A 22,576-nucleotide genomic window follows, 5' to 3' on the forward strand; every position below is an offset into this window, starting at 1 on the left:
AACCTTAGTTAATACTGTTTTTAAACACCTTCTAAAATGTGTTTACTGTTGAATCACTCATGTATCTATTTTGAGCATTTGTATATTGCTACAGCATTCAATTTTTGTTATGAACTGGAATCAATAAGTACGTTGGCATTGGAATGAATTTAAAACAGTATATGCTCAACCTAAGTAAAATTTTATGTACACATACCAATATGCCATCATCAGTCAATTCTCCATGATAACATCTTAATTTTTCTCACTCGTAACTCAAATATATGTTGTAATATTACTAATATGTTCTTATATAAAGGATTTTTCTCGTAGGTTGCTCCAAGTGGGTTGAAGCACATAACAACAATGTCATGCGGATCTTGCTCCAATGAGAATGCATTTAAGAATATTTTCATATGTTATCGTCAGAAGCAGAGGGGGGAGAATATCAAAGACTTCACCCCTGAGGAGATGGAATCCTGCATGATCAACCAGCCGCCAGGTTGCCCACCGCTCACAATGCTTTCTTTCAGAGGTGAGTGTTTGGGTTTCGAAGACACGAAACAAGAGTTTATTGTCGTAGGCAGGCATCGGCTTACCAGACTCGGGGCCCCTCCCGAAATTGCCAGATTATGCTGGTCTGCAGTTGAAGTGTTGTACAAAAACTTATACCTTTATTTACATATTTTGGTTGATTTATGTTTTCTTGTTATGCAGAGATGGTTTACAGAAATCACATGCATGTTTCATCTATGCCTGCCCTGTATGTAAGAACCATGGGTGGTTATTCCATGGAATGAAGGGAATGAGTCATTCCCTTACAAACTAGAAGTATTAACTGTGTTTATGTCGTCAATTTATTTTTACAATTTCATTGTTAAGTAGTCGCACATCTACTTCTATGTGCTGACGTAAAAACCGCCAGATGTGTGTCCTCGTTGTGGTCCTAGGTAGCCAGCAGATGACCATCAGTGTCCGTGTCGCTCACCCAGACGGAAAGGGAGCATTCAGCATTCTCTGTAGATCTTCGGCTCTGTCTTCAGCATAGGGAACGCATGACCGATACTCATTCCAGCTTCAGTTTCTTTCAAAATAAATCCGCCTCAAGAGAAAATATTTTGCAATATTTTTCTTCATTTGCAGTGAATTTTGTGTTGTCAGTTATCCCAGTAAATTTCATGTGCGTTATTTCGCGAATTTGTATGAAAAACATAGGTTTAAAGATCATTCCTGATGGTTGACCAAATCAGTTCGGTTCAATGGACTCGAAGCGAATGAATCCACAGAACTCATTCCGGGTCTTGCGGCAGCTAGCTAATGGTGCGGGGAGAGAGTTTGCTGCTGGAAACACCTTCGTACAGGGCTTGAGATCAAGAAGTTTTGAAGAGAAGAGATGGGTTATTTCTGTGGGTAGATCAATCTCCGATTTAGACTCTACCGGGTGTAATAAAGAAAAAATGTGTTCGACATTTTAATCCAGACCAATGTAGAATAATAGGTGGTTGCAAAGTAGAATTAAAACTATACTGTTGGCTTTGGGTCCCATTTTCAAATGAGTTCTGCTCTTAAGCGCACTTCATTCATAGACAAGCTAATCGGGGCTGGACCTATAGTTTAAAGTGGGATCCGAACCTCTTATGCTCCTCCACCGGGTATCGAACTCTGTATCCTTTCATTACAAGGCAGCAACGTTACCACTCTACCATCCGGGAGGGAGGACCTATTTTCAAATGAAAAGGGTGTGTGGGGCAGTTCAGGTTTCGATGGCATGAACAATTTACTTAAACATCACAGCGTCATCGGCAAACTCAAATCTGCGCTGAAATTCTCCTGACAACATTTGCAACTACGAGAATATAGTTGCAACAAGTTCAACAGCGCAAACTGGAGATAATGAATCAAAAATAGAAATTAAAGTTTTTACAATTAGTTGATAAAAAGAACGCAAAAAAAAGTTTTCCTGAAGACACTTTCTATTCTTTAAAATTGAATTATTGTCAGTATTTGACACGGCTCGTCACAGAAGTGAACTAAGTGTTGCCTTTTCCTCAGATTAATATATCTCGATGGGAGTACAAAAACCTTTGTTTTACTTGAAGAAAAGCTTTTTGAAATTGTTCAAGTTAAGTTCATTGGTTTAAAAATTCCCGTGTCTAGGACTAGTGCTAGGAATGCAACCCCTTTAAAACTTGAATAAGATCACCCAATAAATCTATTTAATAAACTAATTGCTGAACAATCTTTGTCACCATTTCACAGTGAATGTAGAAATACCCAAGGACAGTAATTGAGAAGAAGCTGCTAAAACTGAAGTGAAGGACCTCCCCGATGGTGCAGTGGTAGCGTCGTCGCCATGTGATCAAGGTGTCCCCGGTTCGATACCCAGTGGAGGCACATGTGGTTCGGATTTAAACTATAGGTCCAGTCCCAATTAGCCTTACTGTGCACAAAGTGGACTTAAAACACCAAATCAATCAATCAATCAAAAACTGAAGTGAAAATGCAGAAGATGAATTCTACAATCTAGTGATAGAAGAATTCATAAAGAAGGCGTTAATAATAATAATAATGCTTTTTTAAATTTCTTGCAACATGTTATTCCCTTGCTGTAAAAGTCATGGACCGCCCCTGATAAGAACATTATTTTTTACAATCGCAATAACACTGTAAAATGTTAATTAGTGCCTGAGGTTACTTGTAAGTTGAAGTGGATACAGTTCCAGTATTGTTCTTCACTAACAATTTTTCAGTCGTGCTACTGTTACAAGATCACTATGAGTAAGAAGTAGGACTTCACATCAAAATGTATGACGCAGGTATTCACAGTCAATAGCATGTATTACTTGGAAATATTAGGAAATAATGTGAAATAAGCATTTTCAGTTAAAAACTAAAGATTAAAAAAAAAAAATAGTATTCACAATGCCCAAACTTATGATCAATAATGCTATTGCATGTGTGTTAAACATACATTAGTGAGAGCTGACTTTTTTCAGAAATTTCAATTTTGTTCAAAATATAATTACTAAGGCTAGGATATTCATGACTTAGCATATTTTTTTTGGTAAGGGTGATGTGTTCCCTAAATATATAGAAATTCATATTATGAAGAAACTAATTGAATTAAGGTGCTTTTTAAGGGCATATTTTGGCATATTTGGCCATTTATATGTGATAGAGCATATTTTGATGAATTTTCGGTCATATTCAGCCTATTTTCGCTTTTTCAAGAAATATACAGTCATTTTCGGAGCGGATTCGTTGTAACTTCCATGTTCACTCGAGGGTTGTTTTTTTTTTTTTTTGACTGCAGCAAAATCTTTTTCATTTTTGAAAATTTATGGAAAGTATTCATTGTGCATTCCAACTCGGTGCCCATAAAGTGAACTAAAATAGTTCGTATGTGAAAATATTTCAGCATATATTAGATATTGATGTTTGAAACAGGACAGTTATAAGGGCATATTTTTTGGATTATAGTGCATATTTTGTAAAATTTTAGGTCATAAGAGCATATTTTGGTGATTTTTAGGTCATAAAAATCCTAGTCCTATAATTACATAACCTTGAACAATATACAATTACACTGAACCAATACCAAATCCTTCACAGAATGGATCACAAAATTGCACTTCACTATACTCCAAGGCCTCCCCGATGCCGCATTGGTAGCGTCGTCGCCTTGTAATCAAGGGGTCCCAGGTTCAATACCCTGTGGAGGCACAAGTAGTTTGGATCCCACTTTAAACTGTATGTCCAGTCCCGATTAGCCTTACTGTGCATAAAGTGGACTTAAAACAACAAATCAATCAATCACTTTACTCCAAAATAAATTGCTGAGAACGATATGACTTAACCCAACTTCAGCCTTCAGTTTTATTTAAGTAATGTCCTCTGAAGAACTACCTCTATTTGGATTCAGATCTGCATATATCCAATTTACTGACACTTTGTAAGTCAGACATACATGATTTCCTCTGACCCGTAAATTTGATAAATTGGAGTTTTGGAACTTGCTGTTCCTTGAAATCCAGAATGCATCTTTAGTATATGTTTTTAAGATGCAAGTAAACAATTTTTACTGGGCACAGGTTGAATATGTTATAAAAACACTGAAACCCATTAATAAACATATTTCAAATTATTGTGCATTTTCTTGTTGTGTACCCATGCATTTAAGATAGACTTTTATTGCATGTAATTTTTCTATTTTCGGTGTTTCCCTTTTTGTAAAGATTTAAATATTGTCTGCTAATTTTCATATACATATTTTTTTTATGTAAACATGGTTAAGGAAAAAAAAGGTTCAACACTCTTTGCTATGTTAAACAAGATGTTAAAGAAAATTCATCATCCTCTTTCACCAGTTCCTGCCTTTGGCTGGGTCTGCATAGAAGTCAAGCCTCTCCATTTTTTCCTGGTCTTCCATTACTCATCTCTTTCCACGGTGTTCCAATCTTGTCCTCTTCTTCTAACACTCTCCGCTATCTGCTCTTTCCACCGACATCTTGGTCTTCCCTTTGACCTTATTCTCACTCCTTGTGCATTGTAAGCTCTTACTGGCAGTCTTTCTGCGCCCATACTCTTCATGTGTCCAAACCATCTCATCTGTGCCTGATCTATTCTGTCCTGAAGCTTCACCACTCCCATTGTTTGTCATATCTCCTCATTCCTTATTCTATCCCTTCTAGTCATCCCCAATATACTCCTTAAAAATTTCATCTCCATTGTCTGCATCTTTCCTTTGTCTGTCCCTGTCATTGTCCAAGTCTGCTCAGTATGTAATTTTTGGCACATAGTATGTGTTATATATTATCTTCTTGCATTTCACAGGTACATCCCTGTTCCGTATTAATCTGTAAATGCTTTGATACAGTCCACCACCCATTTGTCCTCTTCTGCTTACCTCCTCATCTATTCTTCCACTTCTCTCAATTATGCTTCCTAGATATTTGAAGCTCTCCACTACCCTCAACTCTTCCCTGTCCAGCTTTATTCTTGGTTAATTTCTGGCTCTGTTTCTTGTTGTTATTAGCATGTCACTCTTTTCTGCACAGAATTGTATTCCTGCTCTTCTGATTTCTTCATTCCAACTATCAAGCTGTATCTGTACTTCTTCGTCCCTGTTTTCCCATATTACTAAGTCGTCAGCAAACAACAGGACCTTTATCTCTTCCTCTCCTATCTTCTTCCCCACCTCTTCGTTAATTGCATCCATTGTAATTACGAAGAGCAGTGGAGAAAGAGCACTTCCCTGTTTTAGTTCATTACTTATACTGATCCACTCTGTTCTTCCCACTGATGTCTTCAGACAGCTCTGGTTGGCCTTGTATGTGCTCTGCACTCTACACACTATCTCTTCCTCGACTCCTTAGAGCCTTCCAAATCTTTGTTCTGTCCATGCTCTAATATGCCTTTTCTATATCTAGGAATGCCAATATCAGATGTACTATTGATCTGCCTCTTCTAAATCCATACTGTTCCTCTCTCATGTTCAGCTCTGTTACTTCCCTCATTCTTTTCTCTAATATTTTCTCATACAGCTTTGTTGAGTGGCACATTAGTGTTATTCCTCTGTAGATTTTACATTCCTTTCTGTCTTCCTTCTTGAATATGGGAACTATTAGTCCCTTTGTCCAATCTCTTGGCACTTTTCTCTCTTGCTACATTATTTTCAACACACTGTACAGCCGCTGCTCACCAATCACTCCTGCTCCTAGTATCATTTCCACTGGCACCTCATCTACTCCAGGTGCTCTACCGCTCTTCATTCTATTCAGTGTTTCCTCCACTTCTTTCTTTAAAGAAAGTTATAATAAATAATTTAAGAGTACCAAAATCTCCTCCCAGAAAAACAAGCAAAAAAAACTGACTAAACATATAGCAAAGTAATAAATTCTCTCAGGATATAGTATCAGTTTCTCCAACTGAAAATGTACTTCCTTAATACTCAAAATGTAGGACATTTACGAAACGCTGGTATGTGCTATGACAAATAATTAATCATATAAAATTCTCTAATTGATATTCTTCAGTATGAATTAAAAAGATTTGAACCAGGCATTGAGAGAGACATTGAAAGAGATTCAGGATGATTTATTGAGGTGCATTGTAGAATTCATAATTTATGATATGTGCGACTTACTCACTTTTATATAGATTAATTTGTATTTTCAATAAATTAATCAAAAATACAAAACTTTTGTACTTTTGTAATATAATTAAGCCTTGTTTCCATATTTAAAAACACTAAGTTGCTGACCAAGGCAATTTATTATTAAGATAAAAACACTTAACAGGTAACGTTTCGACCCTGTATCAGGTTCTTCATCTGAGGAAGACCCTGATACAGGGTCGAAACGTTACCTGTTAAGTGTTTTTATCTTAATAATAAATTGCCTTGGTCAGCAACTTAGTGTTTTTCTTTTGTACTTACGTGTAGCGAGTATCTATTCTTTCAAACGACGTTTCGGGAACAATGACGTCTATGACATATTTCTGGTAGCCGAGAAATGAACCTGAAGAAGTGTCCTTTGAAAGAATAGATACTCGCTATACGTAAGTACAAAAGTTTTGTATTTTTGATTAATTTATTGAAAATACGCATTGTATAATTGTTGTGAAGGAATTAAGACATACTGAAGTTAGATTATATTTTCACTGTAGCAGACAAGAAAGTATTCAAGGTCCCAGGTTCGATACCCAGTTGAGGTATATGCACAGTGGTTCATGTCCCACTTTTAACTGTAGGTTGAGTCCCGAATAGTTATCTGTGCATAATTCCCAGACTCAACCTAATAACTCAATAATCTGATTCCCCATCAACCCCATACGTCCGACACTTTACCTCGTACCTATTGAACCAACCTCAACTCACTGGGTTAGCGTTGAAGGACTGGTTTGAGTGTTATCATGTCTAAATCATTTTAGCATCACTCATGAGCTGGCTTCACTACAGTCTGACTTATATTTTCATATTTAATGCATAATTTGTGCTGTAAAGTTGCCGAACACTGATATTTCTGAATGATGATCCCCAGTGGAGGAACATTGTGTAGTAGTTCAGATTCCACTTTAAACTGTAGCTCCAGTTTTAATTAAACTATTTGAGTATAAAGTGGACTTGAAATTGTGAAACATACTGTGGCAAAACTTGTGTTAGTAATTGAAGGGCTCGGGGATAAAAGATAGTGACATTTCATCTTTATTGAGTTGCAAAGTTAAAGGGAACCATCCTTCAATGTTCACATGTAATTGCTGTGTCATAGCATTTTGTAGGTTTGGTGCGTATTACTCACAATTCCAGAATATAAAAAAGACGTTAAAAACTGTACTTATGTATGTGAGTATGTTGTTCCTATTTTCCTTTCTTTAGAACTACGTTTCGGAGACTAACTATCCCCTTCTTCAGGTTCGTATGAAAAAACTAGGTACTTAACATAGTACCACGTCGAAATGAAATAAAAGAATTGTGGACAAGGGTTGGTGTGGATACATTTAAGATATTATATCCCCGCTCCAGACGTATATAAAAAGCTCGTCGTTCACTAAAAACTTGCACAATTAACCTATTCTCATGTTAAAAAATGTTAAAAAGCTAATAAACCTGTGTGTATCACTATTACAACTTGCAGGTACGGCCTTTCCTGCTCGACTGTTTTAACATGAGAATAGGTTAATTGTGCAAGTTTTTAGTGAATGACGAGCTTTTTATATACGTCTGGGGTGGGGATATAATACCTTAAATGTATCCACACCAACCCTTGTCCACAATCCTTTTATTACATTTCGACATGGTACTATGCTAAGTACCTAGTTTTTTCAAACGAACCTGAATAAGTGGATAGTTAGTCTCCGAAGCGTAGTTCTAAAGAAAGGAAAATAGGAACAACATACTCGCATACGTAAGTACAGTTTTTAATGTTAATTTGTAACGTCTTTTTTATATTTGCTGTGTCATGCATTTTGCATTGGATTCATTGAATGCTTCTGAAATTGATAAACACAACATGAAAGCAATTTTTCTGAAGTATAGCTTCTAATATCCTTTGTGCTTAATTAACTCAATAATGACCAAAATGTCACTTTCCATGTTTTACCCCCAAACCCTTCAGTTGTAACGTGCTCCCTCTCACATAGCCAAAGGGGTTGACACTCTCATGTTTGGTGCACTTGGGCCTAATTTTGAACCCTTGTGGGAACTCCAAATTTAACTGTTGGTCGAGCATTGTGAGTACAATTGAAAGCAGCTCCACTGTCGAGAGCCAGAAAGGAGGATGTTGATGTGCTGACACTCGCATGGCGGACATTGGCCATCGAAGGGTTGTTATCCCCCTGCTTATTGCAACATGCCATAAAGGGGTGGGGAATGTGAAGGTAGTGGCTCCACATATTCACAATATTGGATTTTGTGAAGATGTAATCAACACCAAGCTCAAGTCAAAGGGCTGTTACTCCATAGAATTTAGATTTTAGGTGTAGTTATAGTGTCTTTCTTCAATTGGCAAATGACTATGTACTTTTTTATGAATGTTAGTGACAATATCTCTAGCATCTAATAGTTATTGGTCTTTATCCATTATCTAGGGAAAGAAAGAAAAGAGAAAAAAAATGTTTCATGTGAAGTCAAAAGATGTGCTCTCTCAAAACTTACTTTTAGAGGTAGTAGAGGCACCATACAATGGATAAAGTATAAAAAGCTAACTATGTGTAGTTGTTTTTGTTTTTTTTGTTTTGTTTTTTGTCCCTTTATAAACTTAAATTCTTGTAAATTTAACCTTAATGTTACCTGTCAAGAGAGTTAAGTTTTGGTATGAATTGGAACATTTAATCCCATTTTATCCAAATATATTGACCCTAGCCTGATGTGCATCCACATTGTAAGTTTCACGTATCTAATTGCAGGTGCCTTCCATGGTAGAACCTTTGGTGCTTTGTCAACCACTCACTCCAAAGCCATTCACAAATTGGATATTCCAGCCTTTGATTGGCCCATAGCAACTTTCCCAATATACAAATATCCTTTAGAGGAGAACCAAAGAGAAAATGCTGAAATAGACAGAAGAGCATTAGCAGAGGTTTGTTGTTTTATCATTGTCTTATTTTTAATTGTTTGTTGTCTTATGTTCCTTGTGGAATAAATATTAGTTTTGTTCATGTCAAACTAAGATCATTACTTTTAATGAGTATACTTATTTCATCTTGGAACAGTTGCATCACCTAATTGGCTACGTTGAGACATTCCCGAAATCCTCCACTTGCTTTGCTTAGAGAGGAGAAACTCAACAAATTTGCTTAGAGACTTCTCAGAGAGTTGTATGCAGTCAATTTGAAAACTGGGGTAATGTTAAGATGTACTCCACAAGACCACTTTTCTAATGGAATTTCAAGACATAAAACATCTTACCCAACACTTAATCACAAAACCAACAAGTCATCGCTCCTGTTTGTTAACATTGTTACTCTCGCACATAGTACAAATAACATAAAATCACAGAGCAGCTGGCCTCCCCAATGGCGCAGTGGTAGCATTGTTTGGATCCCACTTTAAACTGTAGGTCCAGTCCCGATTAGCCTTACTGTGCATAAATAGGACTTGGTGTTTACCAACTCAATCACAGAGCAGCTTTAAAGTCTCCTAGGAGACCTAGTTTTCGATTTGAACCATAAGTTCCAAACTATAGATCAGAACTTGCATGTAAAAATGTCTTAGTTTCCTTGGAAACCTCAAGGACCTTAGTCCATAACCATATTAGCAGAGCAGTGAATTGCATCACAGTTTGCAATGACTTGAAGAGTCTGATGTCATTACACCTACATTTTTTTAAATTATAATTACTTTCTAAGTCTTTGAATATGCATGATGGTACCCACGTAACCAAAAGTGGTTGGGCCAACCATCCTGAAAATGGTTGGCCCAACGTAAAAACACCATTGAGCAACGGTAATTTTGACTGTGGTTCCAACGTTGGGCCAACATGTGGTTTTTACTTTACATTGAGCTAATGTATGTTTTTATGTTGGGCCAATGTATGGTTTTACGTTGGCCCAACGTTCTGAAAACTAAAGAATGGATAGGTTTTGTTCTGATATGTACATCATTTATTGTGAGGCCAAATGTAAACAATAGTACAAGTTATGTATGAAAATAAAGAAAATACACAGCACTTTCTCAGTCACATGGTATCATTGTTTTCAAGGCACCATACCTTCAAGTGGTAGCACAAAAACTTTCTAGAGTTTACTTAATTTTCCATCTTTCATGGAATTTAGTCTGCACATAACATTGCTTAACCACTTTCACAACAATACCTGTAAGAATGTTCTTGTTCTACTACAATTAGAGAGACAAACAATTAGTAATTCCCAACACATCTTTCATCCATAGTGGCTGACAAAGGACTGGTAAGTGACTGCAATAAATAGCCTCTACTTTCATAAAAAATATATTATAATTCCAGTATGTGCTGTGACTGAAATATTCGAAAAGAAACACTGTTACATGTCACTTATTTTACACTCTAGAATTTTCAGCATACTCCTGAAAGTTGTCTTGGCATGATAAATTTGTTTTTAAAACTTATTTTGACTCATTTTTTCATGGTTGGGCAAATGTTGGCCCAACGTAAGACCAACGTCAATTTGCCAACCAACGTAAAAACTGACGTTGGCCCAACAGTGGTGGTTACTTGAGTAATACCGAATTTACTCATGTATAATGCACACTTTTTTCAAAAATTTTTCCCCTAAAAACTGTGGTGTGTATTATGCATGGAATAATTCAGACAGTCAACATGAAACCATGTATGTTTCACTATGTCACGGCATGTAGCACATATATAACAACAGGCGTAAGTACAAATTACAAGGTTGGGTTTCTTTAGTAATAATATTTTTTTAAAAAAACTTATAAAAGTGGAATGGTCGTTTCCCATGATTTTTCACTTTGTATTGGAGCATTTTGAGACATTGAGAAAAGTGGCACCATTCTGGCAGGATTTGATGCACCTTCCGACCAACTGAATGTGTAGTGTCTGTATTTGCTGCATGAGAAATAATATAAAATATCTTCCTGAGCAGTACATATCCATAACATAATTATGGAGCTGTCCTCGCCTGTTCTTGCTTCTATCATTCTCTTATACAAGGGTCGTTCAAGGTTGACCGGGACTTTTATTTCTGCAGAGGAAATAGGTAGCAGAAGAAACACCAAACTATGTCAGTTTTTCAAAGTATTCTCCGTGCGCACCGAGGCACCGTTGCCATCGTTCTTGCAGCTCACGAATTCCTTTGGCGTAGAAAGAACTTGGTTGTTGTCGTAGCCACTGGAGGACATCGCTCCGCAGTGCTTCGTCTGTCGTGAATTTCTTCCCTCCCAGATGGTCTTTAAGGGGTTAAAACAAATGATAATCACTGGGGGCTAAATCCGGACTGTAGGGGGGATGGGGCAGAACTTCCCAGCGCATGTTGGCCAGAGTTGTTGTTGTCACATTGGCCGTGTGAGGGCGGGCATTGTCATGGAGAAGAATGACATTTCCAGACAACATCCCAGGTCTTTTCTTGCAAATGGACTTTCGTACAGCACCACTCAACAATGTGGAGTAATACTGGGCATTAATCGTGCTCCCTTTGTCCAGAAAATCCACATGGATAACGCCCTTTATGTCCCAGAAGACACTTGCCATGATCTTTCCAGCGGACGGCTGCGTTTTGCTTTTCTTGGGGGGCGGGGAACCTTTATGCCACCACTCCATGCTGCGTCTTTTAGTCTCTGGGGTTGAATTGTGCAACCATGTTTCATCACACGTGATGATGGATTGCAACAATTCATCACCTTCTGCTCGAAACCGATTCAGAAGCTGTTCACAGACCGTCCTGCGTGTCCACTTCTGATCGAATGTCAGCTGGCGGGGAACCCACCTTGCACAGATTTTGCGGAAGCGTAAATGGTCGTGAATGATTGTCTCAACACTCCCGACACTGATATTCACCTCGGCAGCAATATCCTGCACTGTTACTCGCCGGTTCTCAAGAATCATTTGCTCAACACGTGCGATATTCACTCTTGTGACTGCAGTCGGGCAAATGTGTCCATGCGCTTCATTTGTCACCAGCTCCCGTCCTTCGCGAAACTGCTCACACCATTCGTACACTCTTGTCCGTGACATCGTTTGTTCACCATACTGTGCTTGCAATCGTCTGAAAATCTCAGCTGGTTTCACTTTCTCCTTCACGAGAAATTTGATTACACCCGCTGCTCCACAGCCACAGACACACTGCTTGCCGCCATGTTCGCTGCAACTGCTGCGCATGCGCGAAATACGTCATGCCGGGCGCTAGTTACTCGCGAAGGAATACATTACGTCACCCGCACGTTTCATCATGATCCGGCTATTCATCAATTTTTTACGTACAAAAATCCCGGTCAACCTTGAACGACCCTTGTATTTGCCTCACCATATCAAATTTTTGAGCCCCAACCCTGTTTTCATTCTCTTGCATATACTGCAGAACTTGCGATTTGAAAACAGAAATACAAGGTTCATTCAATAAATAACCGGAAATATTTTTTTGTACAGAATCTAATATTAGAATGGAATACAACACATGATTATTATTCAACGTAGTCCACCTCAAGTTCAATGCACCTGCGCCAGCCCTCGACAAGCCTCCCAATTCGACGTCAAAAGAATTATTTTGGGTGTGTGCTTAACCAGTCATGCACTGTTGCCTGGACGTCTTCATCATCCTCGAACCTTGAGCCACTAAGAGCATCTTTAAGTGGGCCAAAAATGTGATAATCTGAAGGTGCCAGATCCGGGGAATACCGGGGGTGGGGTAAGCAGAGGAACTTTAGGTCATTGATGGTAGCTAATGTGACTCTAGCAGTGTGTGGTCTCGTGTTGTCATGCAGCAACAAGATGCCACTGGACACCAGACCAAGTCGCTTCTTCAAAATTGCTGGTTTTAAATTTTCACGCATAAGGTTTGTGTATGTCACACTGTTTACATTTTGACCTCTCGGCATGTAATGTTCAAGAATTATTCCCTTATGATCCCAAAACAAAGTCAACATGACCTTACCAGCACTTCTTTCAGCTCACACCTTCTTGGCTCTTGGAGATGAAGAATGTCGCCAGTTTATTGTAGCCCGCTTTCGTTCAGGTTTGTAAAAATGTACCCAACTTTCACTCCCGTGACAATACGGTGAAGAAATGCCTCCCCTTCAGCTTCATACTGTTGCAAAAGCTCCCCGCACATATCCATTCACCTGTCTTTCATATCTGGTGTCAAATGTTTTGGAACACACTTTCTTGAACATCAGTACGTCATGAACACTATGGTGGGCTGATCCGACACTAACGTTCATCTCTGATGCAATCTCACTCGCCGTAATATGCCTGTTTTCCGGTATCAACTCGTCAACTCTCGCAATGTTGTTCTCCGTGACTGCAGAGACAGAGCGTCCTGGACGTGGTGAATCTTGAACACTTGTTACACCCTGTTTGAACTTCTCTGCCCACTCCTACACTTGTGCTTGACTCAAAACAGCTTTCACACCATATTGCACTGCCATCCGATGGTGAATTTCGATTGGTTTCAACCCTTCAGCTCAAACCTGCAAGGGTGCCGCCATCTTGTTTCACTAATTCCCAGCACCCTGTTCACGAGGCAGGCGTGCCAGACCCATCTGTTAATAGTTCTAGGACGCCACCACAAAATAACAAAGAAACATCAAATATGGTCGTATTTGCAATTTTTTGTACAACTTTTCCAGTTATTTATTGAATGGACCTTGTACAACTCGCCCTCTTTCACATTTTGATCTCGCTTTCTTTTCTTTGGAATAAACGAGGTGGTTACAGAAGTGAAAGCTTTGGGATGCAAAGTGGAGGGAGAGGAAGAGAGAGTGGTATGGGTTGGTGACTCGTATACACAAGACAATATTCTCATCTTCATCCACATAGCAACAGGTGACTCATTGAGTAGGTATGATGCCATTCACCCTTGATCAGCATAGCAGCAGCTTTATGCCCTATGACTAGGGACGTGAAGTTTTCAAGTTTTCATTTTAACGATAACACCGAAAAGTTGAGGAAAGCAAAATAAAACTAAAATTTCACGTCCCTACCTGTGACTAAGAAAGCCATTTCTTGAACATTATATACGAGACATTATTGTTGCTTTTCCCAATCAAAAACCAGGGTGTGCATTATACATGCTCAAGTGCAGTGTATTGTACGGATGGAACAGATTCATTGGTACCTTGTCTCTATCAGCAGGCAAAGGCATTTCGATTTATCGGTAAAATTATATATTTTTACTAGATCTGAACCAATACCAATACCGATTGCAACACACTGATTGCCAAAAATACTGATACTTGAAAATTGGCACAATTAAAAATTGTTCAAAATATTCAGTAATACGCATTAACATGTAAGTATTCCACTGGAATTCAAGGAAGGAGGCCCTTGAGGGGGCGTCGTGGAAGACTTCCACCAAGGACCTATTTTATTTTTTCACATATTGATAAATAATATATACAGTTCGAATGAAATATATGACACATAGTGTGAATTAAGAAACATACAAGAGTGGAAAAGGGGGGATGGAGGGGTGACAGACCCTTGAGGATCTCATTTTATTTCTTCAGTATGGCAAACATTGTGGCATTTTACGAAGAACTACCATTATGGGAAGCAGGAAGCTTAACGGTGAGTGTAACGAGTGACTAAAATAGGGGTGACGAGAGACAGGGGGCGAACAAAGATAAGAATGATGAAAGATAGGGGTGATGAATGATAAGGGGACAACAAGAGACAGGGGGTGAACAAAGATAAGAACGAGGAAGTTTGGGGCGGGAAGAGATAGGGGGCCAGGGCGAACAAAGCTAGGGGCGACGAATAATAAAGGAGCAATGAGAGACAGGAGGCGAACAAAGATAAGAATTAAGAAGGATGGGTGCGATGAAAGATGACAGCTGACAAAAGATTAGAGGGAGATGACAGATAGGATGAGAAGAGGAGGGAATAAGGGTAAGGATGATGAAGGAGGGGAGCGGCGAAAGATAAGCACAAAATGTACTTAGATGAAGGTACTAGGGTGGATCAAAGGTGTCGTGAGAAAACCACCCCTTCACAGAGGATCTAGAAAATATTCCCGCTACCTCTGCCTCGTCACTCATATTATCATGCACAGTCACTGTGGAAAGGGCATAGCCAGGGAGAGAGAACAGCTGACATACCTGGTGTAGAAGTATGAAACCGGAATTTGTTTGCAAGAAGTAAACGGCTGGTGTTTGCAACTGAGAAACAATATTTTATTCAAAGTAAGCTCCATTGCTAGTTACACATTTCTCCCACCTTTCCGGCAGGTTATGAATGCCACGCCAAAAAAAAAAACGTTCTTCTTTTGAAGCGAACCAGTCCGCGAGCCATGTTCGTACATCTTCATACGAATTGAAGCGCTGTTCTGCAAGAGCGTGTCCCAGTGAGGCAAACAGATGATAATCTGAAGGAGCCAAGTCGGGAGAATACGCCGCATGCCCTAGTATCTCCCATTTGAACGCCTCGATCATTTCCCGGACCCGTTTTGCTGTGTGTGGTGAGGCGTTGTCATGGAGCAGGATGACCTTGTGTTGCCTTGATTCATATTCCGGCCGTTTGTCACGTAATGCTCGATGTAAATTGATCATTTGCTGTTGGTAGCGATCTGCGTTAACGGTTTCACCGGGTTTTAGCAGCTCATAATAGATGACGCCCCGCTGATCCCACCAAACACAGAGTAGTGTCTTTTTTCCAAAGCGATTTGGTCTTGCAGTGGATGTTGATGGTTCGCCTGGATTCACCCACGATTTACGACGCTTAGGATTCTCCAAATATATCTATTTCTCATCGCCGGTCACTATGCGATGGAGAAACGACTTACTTTTGTATCTGGCGAGTAGCATTTGACAAGTGGTCTTGCGGGATCCTTGCTGTCTTTCATTCAGTTCATGCGGAATCCATTTGCCCACTTTCTGCACCTTTCCCATAGCTTTCAACCAAAGAGAAACGGCTTTCTGCGTCACATTCAATTGTTCCGCGAGCTCCTGCTGCGTTTGGGTATCATCTTCATCCAATAAGGCTTGCAATTCGTTGTCTTCGAACTTTTTCGGAGGTTTCCCACGTTCCTCGTTTCGCAAGTCAAAATCGCCACTTTTGAATTTCTTGAACCACTCGAAACACTGTGTTTTCCCGAGAACACGTTCGCCGTAAGCTTCGATGAGCATTCGATGCGATTCTGCGGCGGTTTTCTTCAAATGATAACAGAACACCAATGCTGTCCGTAAATCGTAGTTCGTAGGCACAAAATTCGACATGTTCCGGGTGTGCAACACGTTCCTCTGTCTGGCACTCGGGCTACTGTGTTCCGATATAACGTCCTCGGGAGTGGCAGGCAGCAGCTGGCGCTGCTTACGCGATCTTCCACGCCCTCCACTGCCGGCTAGCACCATCTATCGGCCAATTCCGGTTTCATACTTCTACACCTGGAATACCCCAACGCTACTACGGTGACAAGGAAAAAATTTAGGCGAACTACAACTATCAATCTTCTTGCTGCAAGGGTGAATTAAAGGCTTGAGGGGGCGTTCACTCTTCTCCTGCGCCTCTCACAAGAGTTTTTTTTTTTTTTAATTTATTGATAAATTCACAAAGTTGGAACGAAATGTATCAAACATTGTGGCATTTTATGAGATACCCAAGAGCTAAGAATTAGCAACCATGGAAGGTGACACAGCAGTGCTCTTCTTGTCTGTTTGAGGCAAGACATAGGTTAAACTGCTCCACTGTTCCCGACAGTTATTTACATCTATTGGAATCAAAAATCAAGGTATTTTGATTTTTGAGAAATCTATTAGTCTTTATTTTATTGAAGTTAGACTTAGAACAACTTAAAATGATTGGTGGCGTAACCACAGGGGGAGGCAAAGGGCATAGATCCTTCCCCAACCTTGGACGGAAATCAATTCTGGGAGGGGGCAAACATTGACGGCCAAGGGTACCTGTAGAGGGATTTACCCCCCTCCGGTTTCAAATTTCATGCAAATCAAAATACATTTCGTAAAATGTTCTTGCTCGCTTCACTCGCAATACCTACTTTTCTTAGTCTCACCAAGTTCAGAACCGTAGCTAGCGGGCGGCGGGAGTCAGCCCTGGGTGCCGAACGATCTAAATGAAAAAAAAAAAAAAATGGTGCCCAGTGGAATTATTTGCACCCTATTAAATCAATAATGTTTTCAGTTTGCAAGAAAATGCATCTAAAAATTTTCTTTTTTCACTTTGCTCGCAATGTATTTTGTTTTCTGTAACGCACTGTAGTTTGCCAGAGAGAGAAGTAAGACTTCTCTTTACGTATTGATTTTGTCTAAAATGCATGAACAATTGTTTGGAAGAAAGGGAGACAACACTTTTGAGAGAAAATTTATGTAATTTAGGTTACACATGTTGTGTGTGTATTTTATATTTCACATCACTCCATGTTACATCAGTGGTGCAACCGCAGGGGGCAGGGAGGCATTGCTTGCCAATGAAAATAATCAATTCTAGAGGGAGTAAATATTGACAGACAAGGGCACCTTAAAGGGGACACAGAGGGAAAATTGTCCCTTTCCATGTCTAATTTTATGAAATTAAAAATACATTTTGCAAAATTTTCTTGCTTGCTTTGCTCGCAATGCCTCCTTTCCTTACTCTTACCAAGTTCCGAGCCGTAGGGAATTACTGGTCAAAAATGTCAGAATCTTCGCCCTCAACACTTCTCCTGATCTCTTGGCCTCGCAAGGAATTGGATGCACAGCCTATGTTACATGTGAAAAAATAATTATAATTTTAAAAAAAAAACATTACACATGGCTGGGTCACCAACATTTTAGTTACGACAGTGATTTCGTGACATGTGGTAGGACTGTAGTTTGTGAGGGAAGTGTTCTGGGTGCCGAAAGTTTGGGGGAGGGGGTAGCCATAATGGATGCCCACTCCCTCCGAGAGAACGTCTTTAATCTGCCACTGCTGGAATTCTATGCATAAATTTACCAGTGTTTTACTTCAAGATATTCAAGAGTTACATCAGTGTCTCGAAATAGCTGTCATTTAATCGTAAAATATCCAATTGTTTCACACAATACTAGTTGAAAGTAAGTGAAATGAATTTTGCATAATTTCCAAGATATTTATTTTTTACCAATCTGATATATCTATTCTGCCACTTCGTTAATATTTTTATGAATGTAAATGTGTAATTCATATGGCATGTTTTTAAAAGTAAATGTGTAAAAATGCAGTTTACCGCGTGAAGGCAAAACCCATTGCAATCATTTCGTTACGCAGCTATATTAAGGAGTTGAATGAACCATCATATCGTTAGAGCATCGGTTATAAGTATTGGTGGTATTCTATTGGTAAATAAGTAAAGTTCTCCCCTGTGCTTTGCACCATGCCATGAAGGTGTATAGGGTGTGTGGGGTTAGGGCCCCACACTTTCTCGATCTCAGTCGAGCTGGGGGTGATGTGATCAGCACCACACCCCTGGCCACCTTTACCCCCCCAGAGTTTCCTCCAGGTACCCACTTTATACAATGCTGGGTGAGCACCGGAGCTGCTTGAACAGGTTGAAAATGTCCCGGATCTCCTCCACCGGGGATCAAACCTGGGTGTCTCGCGTGGTAGTCAGGCACCATAACGACTGGGCTACCACATCAACAAATATTTCATATCTGTCAATCTCTGATTTTTTTTTTTTTTTTTTTTATTACTGTTTTCGGACTTATATGTTTCCCTCATACTTTAAATTTCTTAAGGAAGCAAATTTTCATGCAGTGGGTTGCATCAATAAGCTAACGCAGAATTCATACTATCAATTCTCCATCTGGACAATTCTGGTCAGAAAAGAATGAAAATACAACAAATCTAATAGCATGGATGTATAGACAAACTCAAAAAGTTTCATGTCTGCTGTTAGTACACTTGTACCTCTACTCAGTTTGTCGTTTGTAGAATATCAAGATGACAGTTGACTTCTTGCCAGATTCAGGTCAGCATGTCAACAGTGGCCGTAGCTTTTCTTATTCTGACTTTCAGTTCATCAATGTCTTTCGCTCGTGTCATGTAAACCATGTCTTTCACATATATCCATAGGAAAGAATCTTCTCGGGCATACTCAATATCATCATTGTTTGTACTAGAACATCCCGGACTCTTCTTAACTTAGAATACTTCCAGTTTCTAAAACCTTCCTTTCCAATGTTATGATACTGTTTCTAGAAAGAGGGTCTTTTTGGATATGTGCTCTGTATTTTCTCTGAGTATGAGTCCCCAATTTGGTTTGAGTAAACCTTCACACAGTTTCATCTCTCTTGCGGAGTCATCATTTTCTTCAACTACAAAACTACATGGCATCCATGAACACTTTTGTGGCCTAGAAATAAAGTAACTTATTGAGTTTATCTATCAATCCATGCTGCAAGTATCTTTGCATTTGTTGTTTCTTTGTTTTTTTATGATTAAAATGTGTCAGATCTTTTGTACACACTCTGTATTTCAAATCAAATCTAAGTTTGAATAACTTGGTAACTTTGAAAGTGCATATACTATATTTTTTTCCTAACAGCATGACCATTCCCAAGTTAAAGGTAATATTTATGTATATACTTTATGAGGAAATGACAGGTTTTCTTATATTTCAAGTTTGTGAAGATTACATTTACTGTTTTCCAGGTGGAAGATCTGTTCAACAAATTCAATAAAAGAGGGACCCCAGTTGCAGGCATTATAGTGGAACCAATACAAGCAGAGGGAGGTGACAATCCAGGATCTGCGGAATTTTTCCAGGGCTTGCAAAAAATTACTGAAAAGGTAACTATTATCTTTTTTCAAACTTGTTATTTTGAAGTGTGCAAGGTGTTCAAAAAATGGTGTTTCACGAACTTGAACAAAGTGTTGACTCAGTGTTGTTCTCTGATAGATGATACAGACAACTCCAATCTATTAAAAAGTTCTTCATTGTACGTGCATGCATGATGAACAGACTGGGGTGGCATATTGTATGCTACGTGGGTTGTAAAATTAAAAGTGGTAACGGTGTCAGGAAAAGGTGATAACACCGTTCATGTATTATCAGACAGTGAGCAATGTCAGTTGCGACCCATGTCGATGTGTGGAGTTCCAAAAATGGTTGGTGCAGAGAGTGCTGTTGTGTGTGTGCAAGGTTGAAATGAACACCATTGTGTGTACTGCCCTGAAACATGTTTACAAAGGTAGAACAGCGATTGTGGATCAAAATCCACATGGGTCATGGCAAAAATACACTAGAATGTCATCAAGACTTTCCTGAAGCCTGTAGCAACAATACCTAGCTCTATTTGATGGTTGGACAATAGTAACACTATCTGGAACCCACAATGATGCCATTTTCCTCATGTTAAGGTTGTTCTTCTGATAGCTCGTAAAGAAATGCACTTACCCATTGTGCATCAATGAGATATAGCTTACCATGCCATGACCCACGTGGATTTTGACCCACAATCGCTGTTCTACCTTTGTAAACATGTTTCAGGGCAGTACACACAATGGTGTTCATTTCATTTCATTTTTGGAACTCCACACATCGACATGGGCTGCAACTGACATTGCTCACTGTCTGATAATACATAAACGGTGTTATCACCTTTTCCTGACACTATTGCCACTTTTAAATTTAAACCCCATGTATTTAGAAAACATCCAATTAACCAGCAAACATCAAGCAACAAGTGGAGCTTGTTGTCACTTCGATTACTCCTGGAATGAAACCTCTCTCTCCCATTTGGCAGACAGATCCAAGAAGAACCATCAGCAAGTCTTTGTTTTTTACTGTACACTGGCATCATTATTCTCACAAAATCCTACCACATAATTACCTGCATTGTGTAACGTCATGATGAAAAGTTTACAGAATAAATATTTTTATGTTCTTCAAGATTGATGTATTTGGTTTATAGGTCTATACATATATAAAAAAAAATTATAGACTAAACCCCGTCATTAATGAAATCTGGTTTAAAGATCTAATTTTTTCAACAATTGTTACCCAAATTTCCAGCAAAATTTTCATACTTAGGGTGCAATTTTGAGAAAAACATACTTGAATGTAATGGAAAGTATATTTCATTAGCTACAAAATAAATCTTCTTTCAGGTCTCTTAACTCTTATAGTTTTTGAGATATTAAGGTTTCTGTAATCTGCTACATGAGCAAAAAAAGCCATGTGCCATGTTGGAAAAACTGCCACCGTAGTTATTTTTAAATTGGTTGATTTGACATAGAATGACCCTATATTAACTCCTACTAAGAAAAATGTGTAAATATTTTTAAAACATTTTTTTATGGCTGTGGACAAGGTTTCTACCCATTTTTGAGAATCACCAATATACACAGAGATGCCATTTTAATCTTGAATTAATTTTGTTATTGGTATCAGCAAGTGTACTGACATCAATTTTTTTCAAATACTGATATAAAATTTACTGTTAACAATAATCAATATTCTATTCTATGTAAGCAGGTGACTGCAATGGATTTTGCGTTTGAGAAACAAAATGTGCATTTAAGCTTTTACTTTACAAAACCATGACATAGATTTAGATTTAGATTTATTTCATCCATGAATCATATTTGCATTTTCATGCTGTGATATTGGACATGTCAGTCAAACATTACAATACAGGGTAAGTCAAAATGATGGACCCGATTACAGAAATTTATTCTGTGAAATCTAATAAACTTATGTTATTGTGAGACATGCACTTCGAAAGGTTAACTTTCATAGTTTAGTTTCCACACTGTGTTTCCACATTCTACCACTAGGAGTCGGCAGTGAGCAGCGAGCAGGAAAATGGCATTGACTGGAGAACAGAGATCTTTCTGTGGCTTCATTATCATGTGAACAAGTCTGTGATTAGTGTGCAATGGCATTTCCATACCAAATATCGGAGAGAACCACCTACGGGGAAGGCCATTCGTAAGTGGTATGAACATTTCAGAGATTCGGGCTGCATCTGTAAACTAAAATCGACTGGCCGTCCGTCGATGGGGAAGAGACAGTGGAACTAGTGCGCACATGTTTCGTGCGGAGTCCACAGAATTTCACCTACCGGGCAGTGAAGTTCTTTCCACAGAAAACTGTCTGGATGGGGTTCTGCGGAAACGTTTACAAATGAAACCCTACCGCTTGCAACTAGTTCCAGCCTTAAAAGACACTGATTACCGGTATGCTTTGCGAGCATCCTTCTGTGCTGATTTCCTCGCATTAATGGAAACGGATGGGTTCTCCGAGAGGTTAATTTACAGTGATGAAACAACTTTTCACCTTTCATGGAAAGTGAATAGACACAACGTAAGGATTTAGGGAACTGCTAACCCCCCATGAATTTGTGGAACACGAATGCGATTCTCCCAAAGTGAATGCCTTTTGTGCTATTTTCCATGAAAAGATTTATGGGCCCTTTTTATTCCATGAACGTCCTGTGACAGAATTTGTTTTCCTTGATATGCTGCAACTATGGCTCCTTCCACAGCTT

General features: G+C 39.0%; 1 protein-coding gene across 1 annotated transcript in view; it reads left to right on the forward strand.

Annotated features, from left to right (window-relative positions):
* Window positions 1–22,576, forward strand: part of Gabat (4-aminobutyrate aminotransferase) — a 78,721-nt gene that overhangs the window by 17,394 nt on the left and 38,751 nt on the right. Inside the window, exons 5-7 of the mRNA XM_083136786.1 lie at window positions 313–514; window positions 8,884–9,056; window positions 19,737–19,874. Coding sequence (XP_082992912.1) covers window positions 313–514; window positions 8,884–9,056; window positions 19,737–19,874 — 513 coding nt within the window. The remainder of the gene's footprint in view (window positions 1–312; window positions 515–8,883; window positions 9,057–19,736; window positions 19,875–22,576) is intronic.

This window comes from Lepisma saccharinum, chromosome 15, assembly GCF_977018435.1.
Source record: "Lepisma saccharinum chromosome 15, izLepSacc3.1, whole genome shotgun sequence".
Classification (NCBI taxonomy): Eukaryota; Metazoa; Arthropoda; class Insecta; order Zygentoma; family Lepismatidae; genus Lepisma; species Lepisma saccharinum.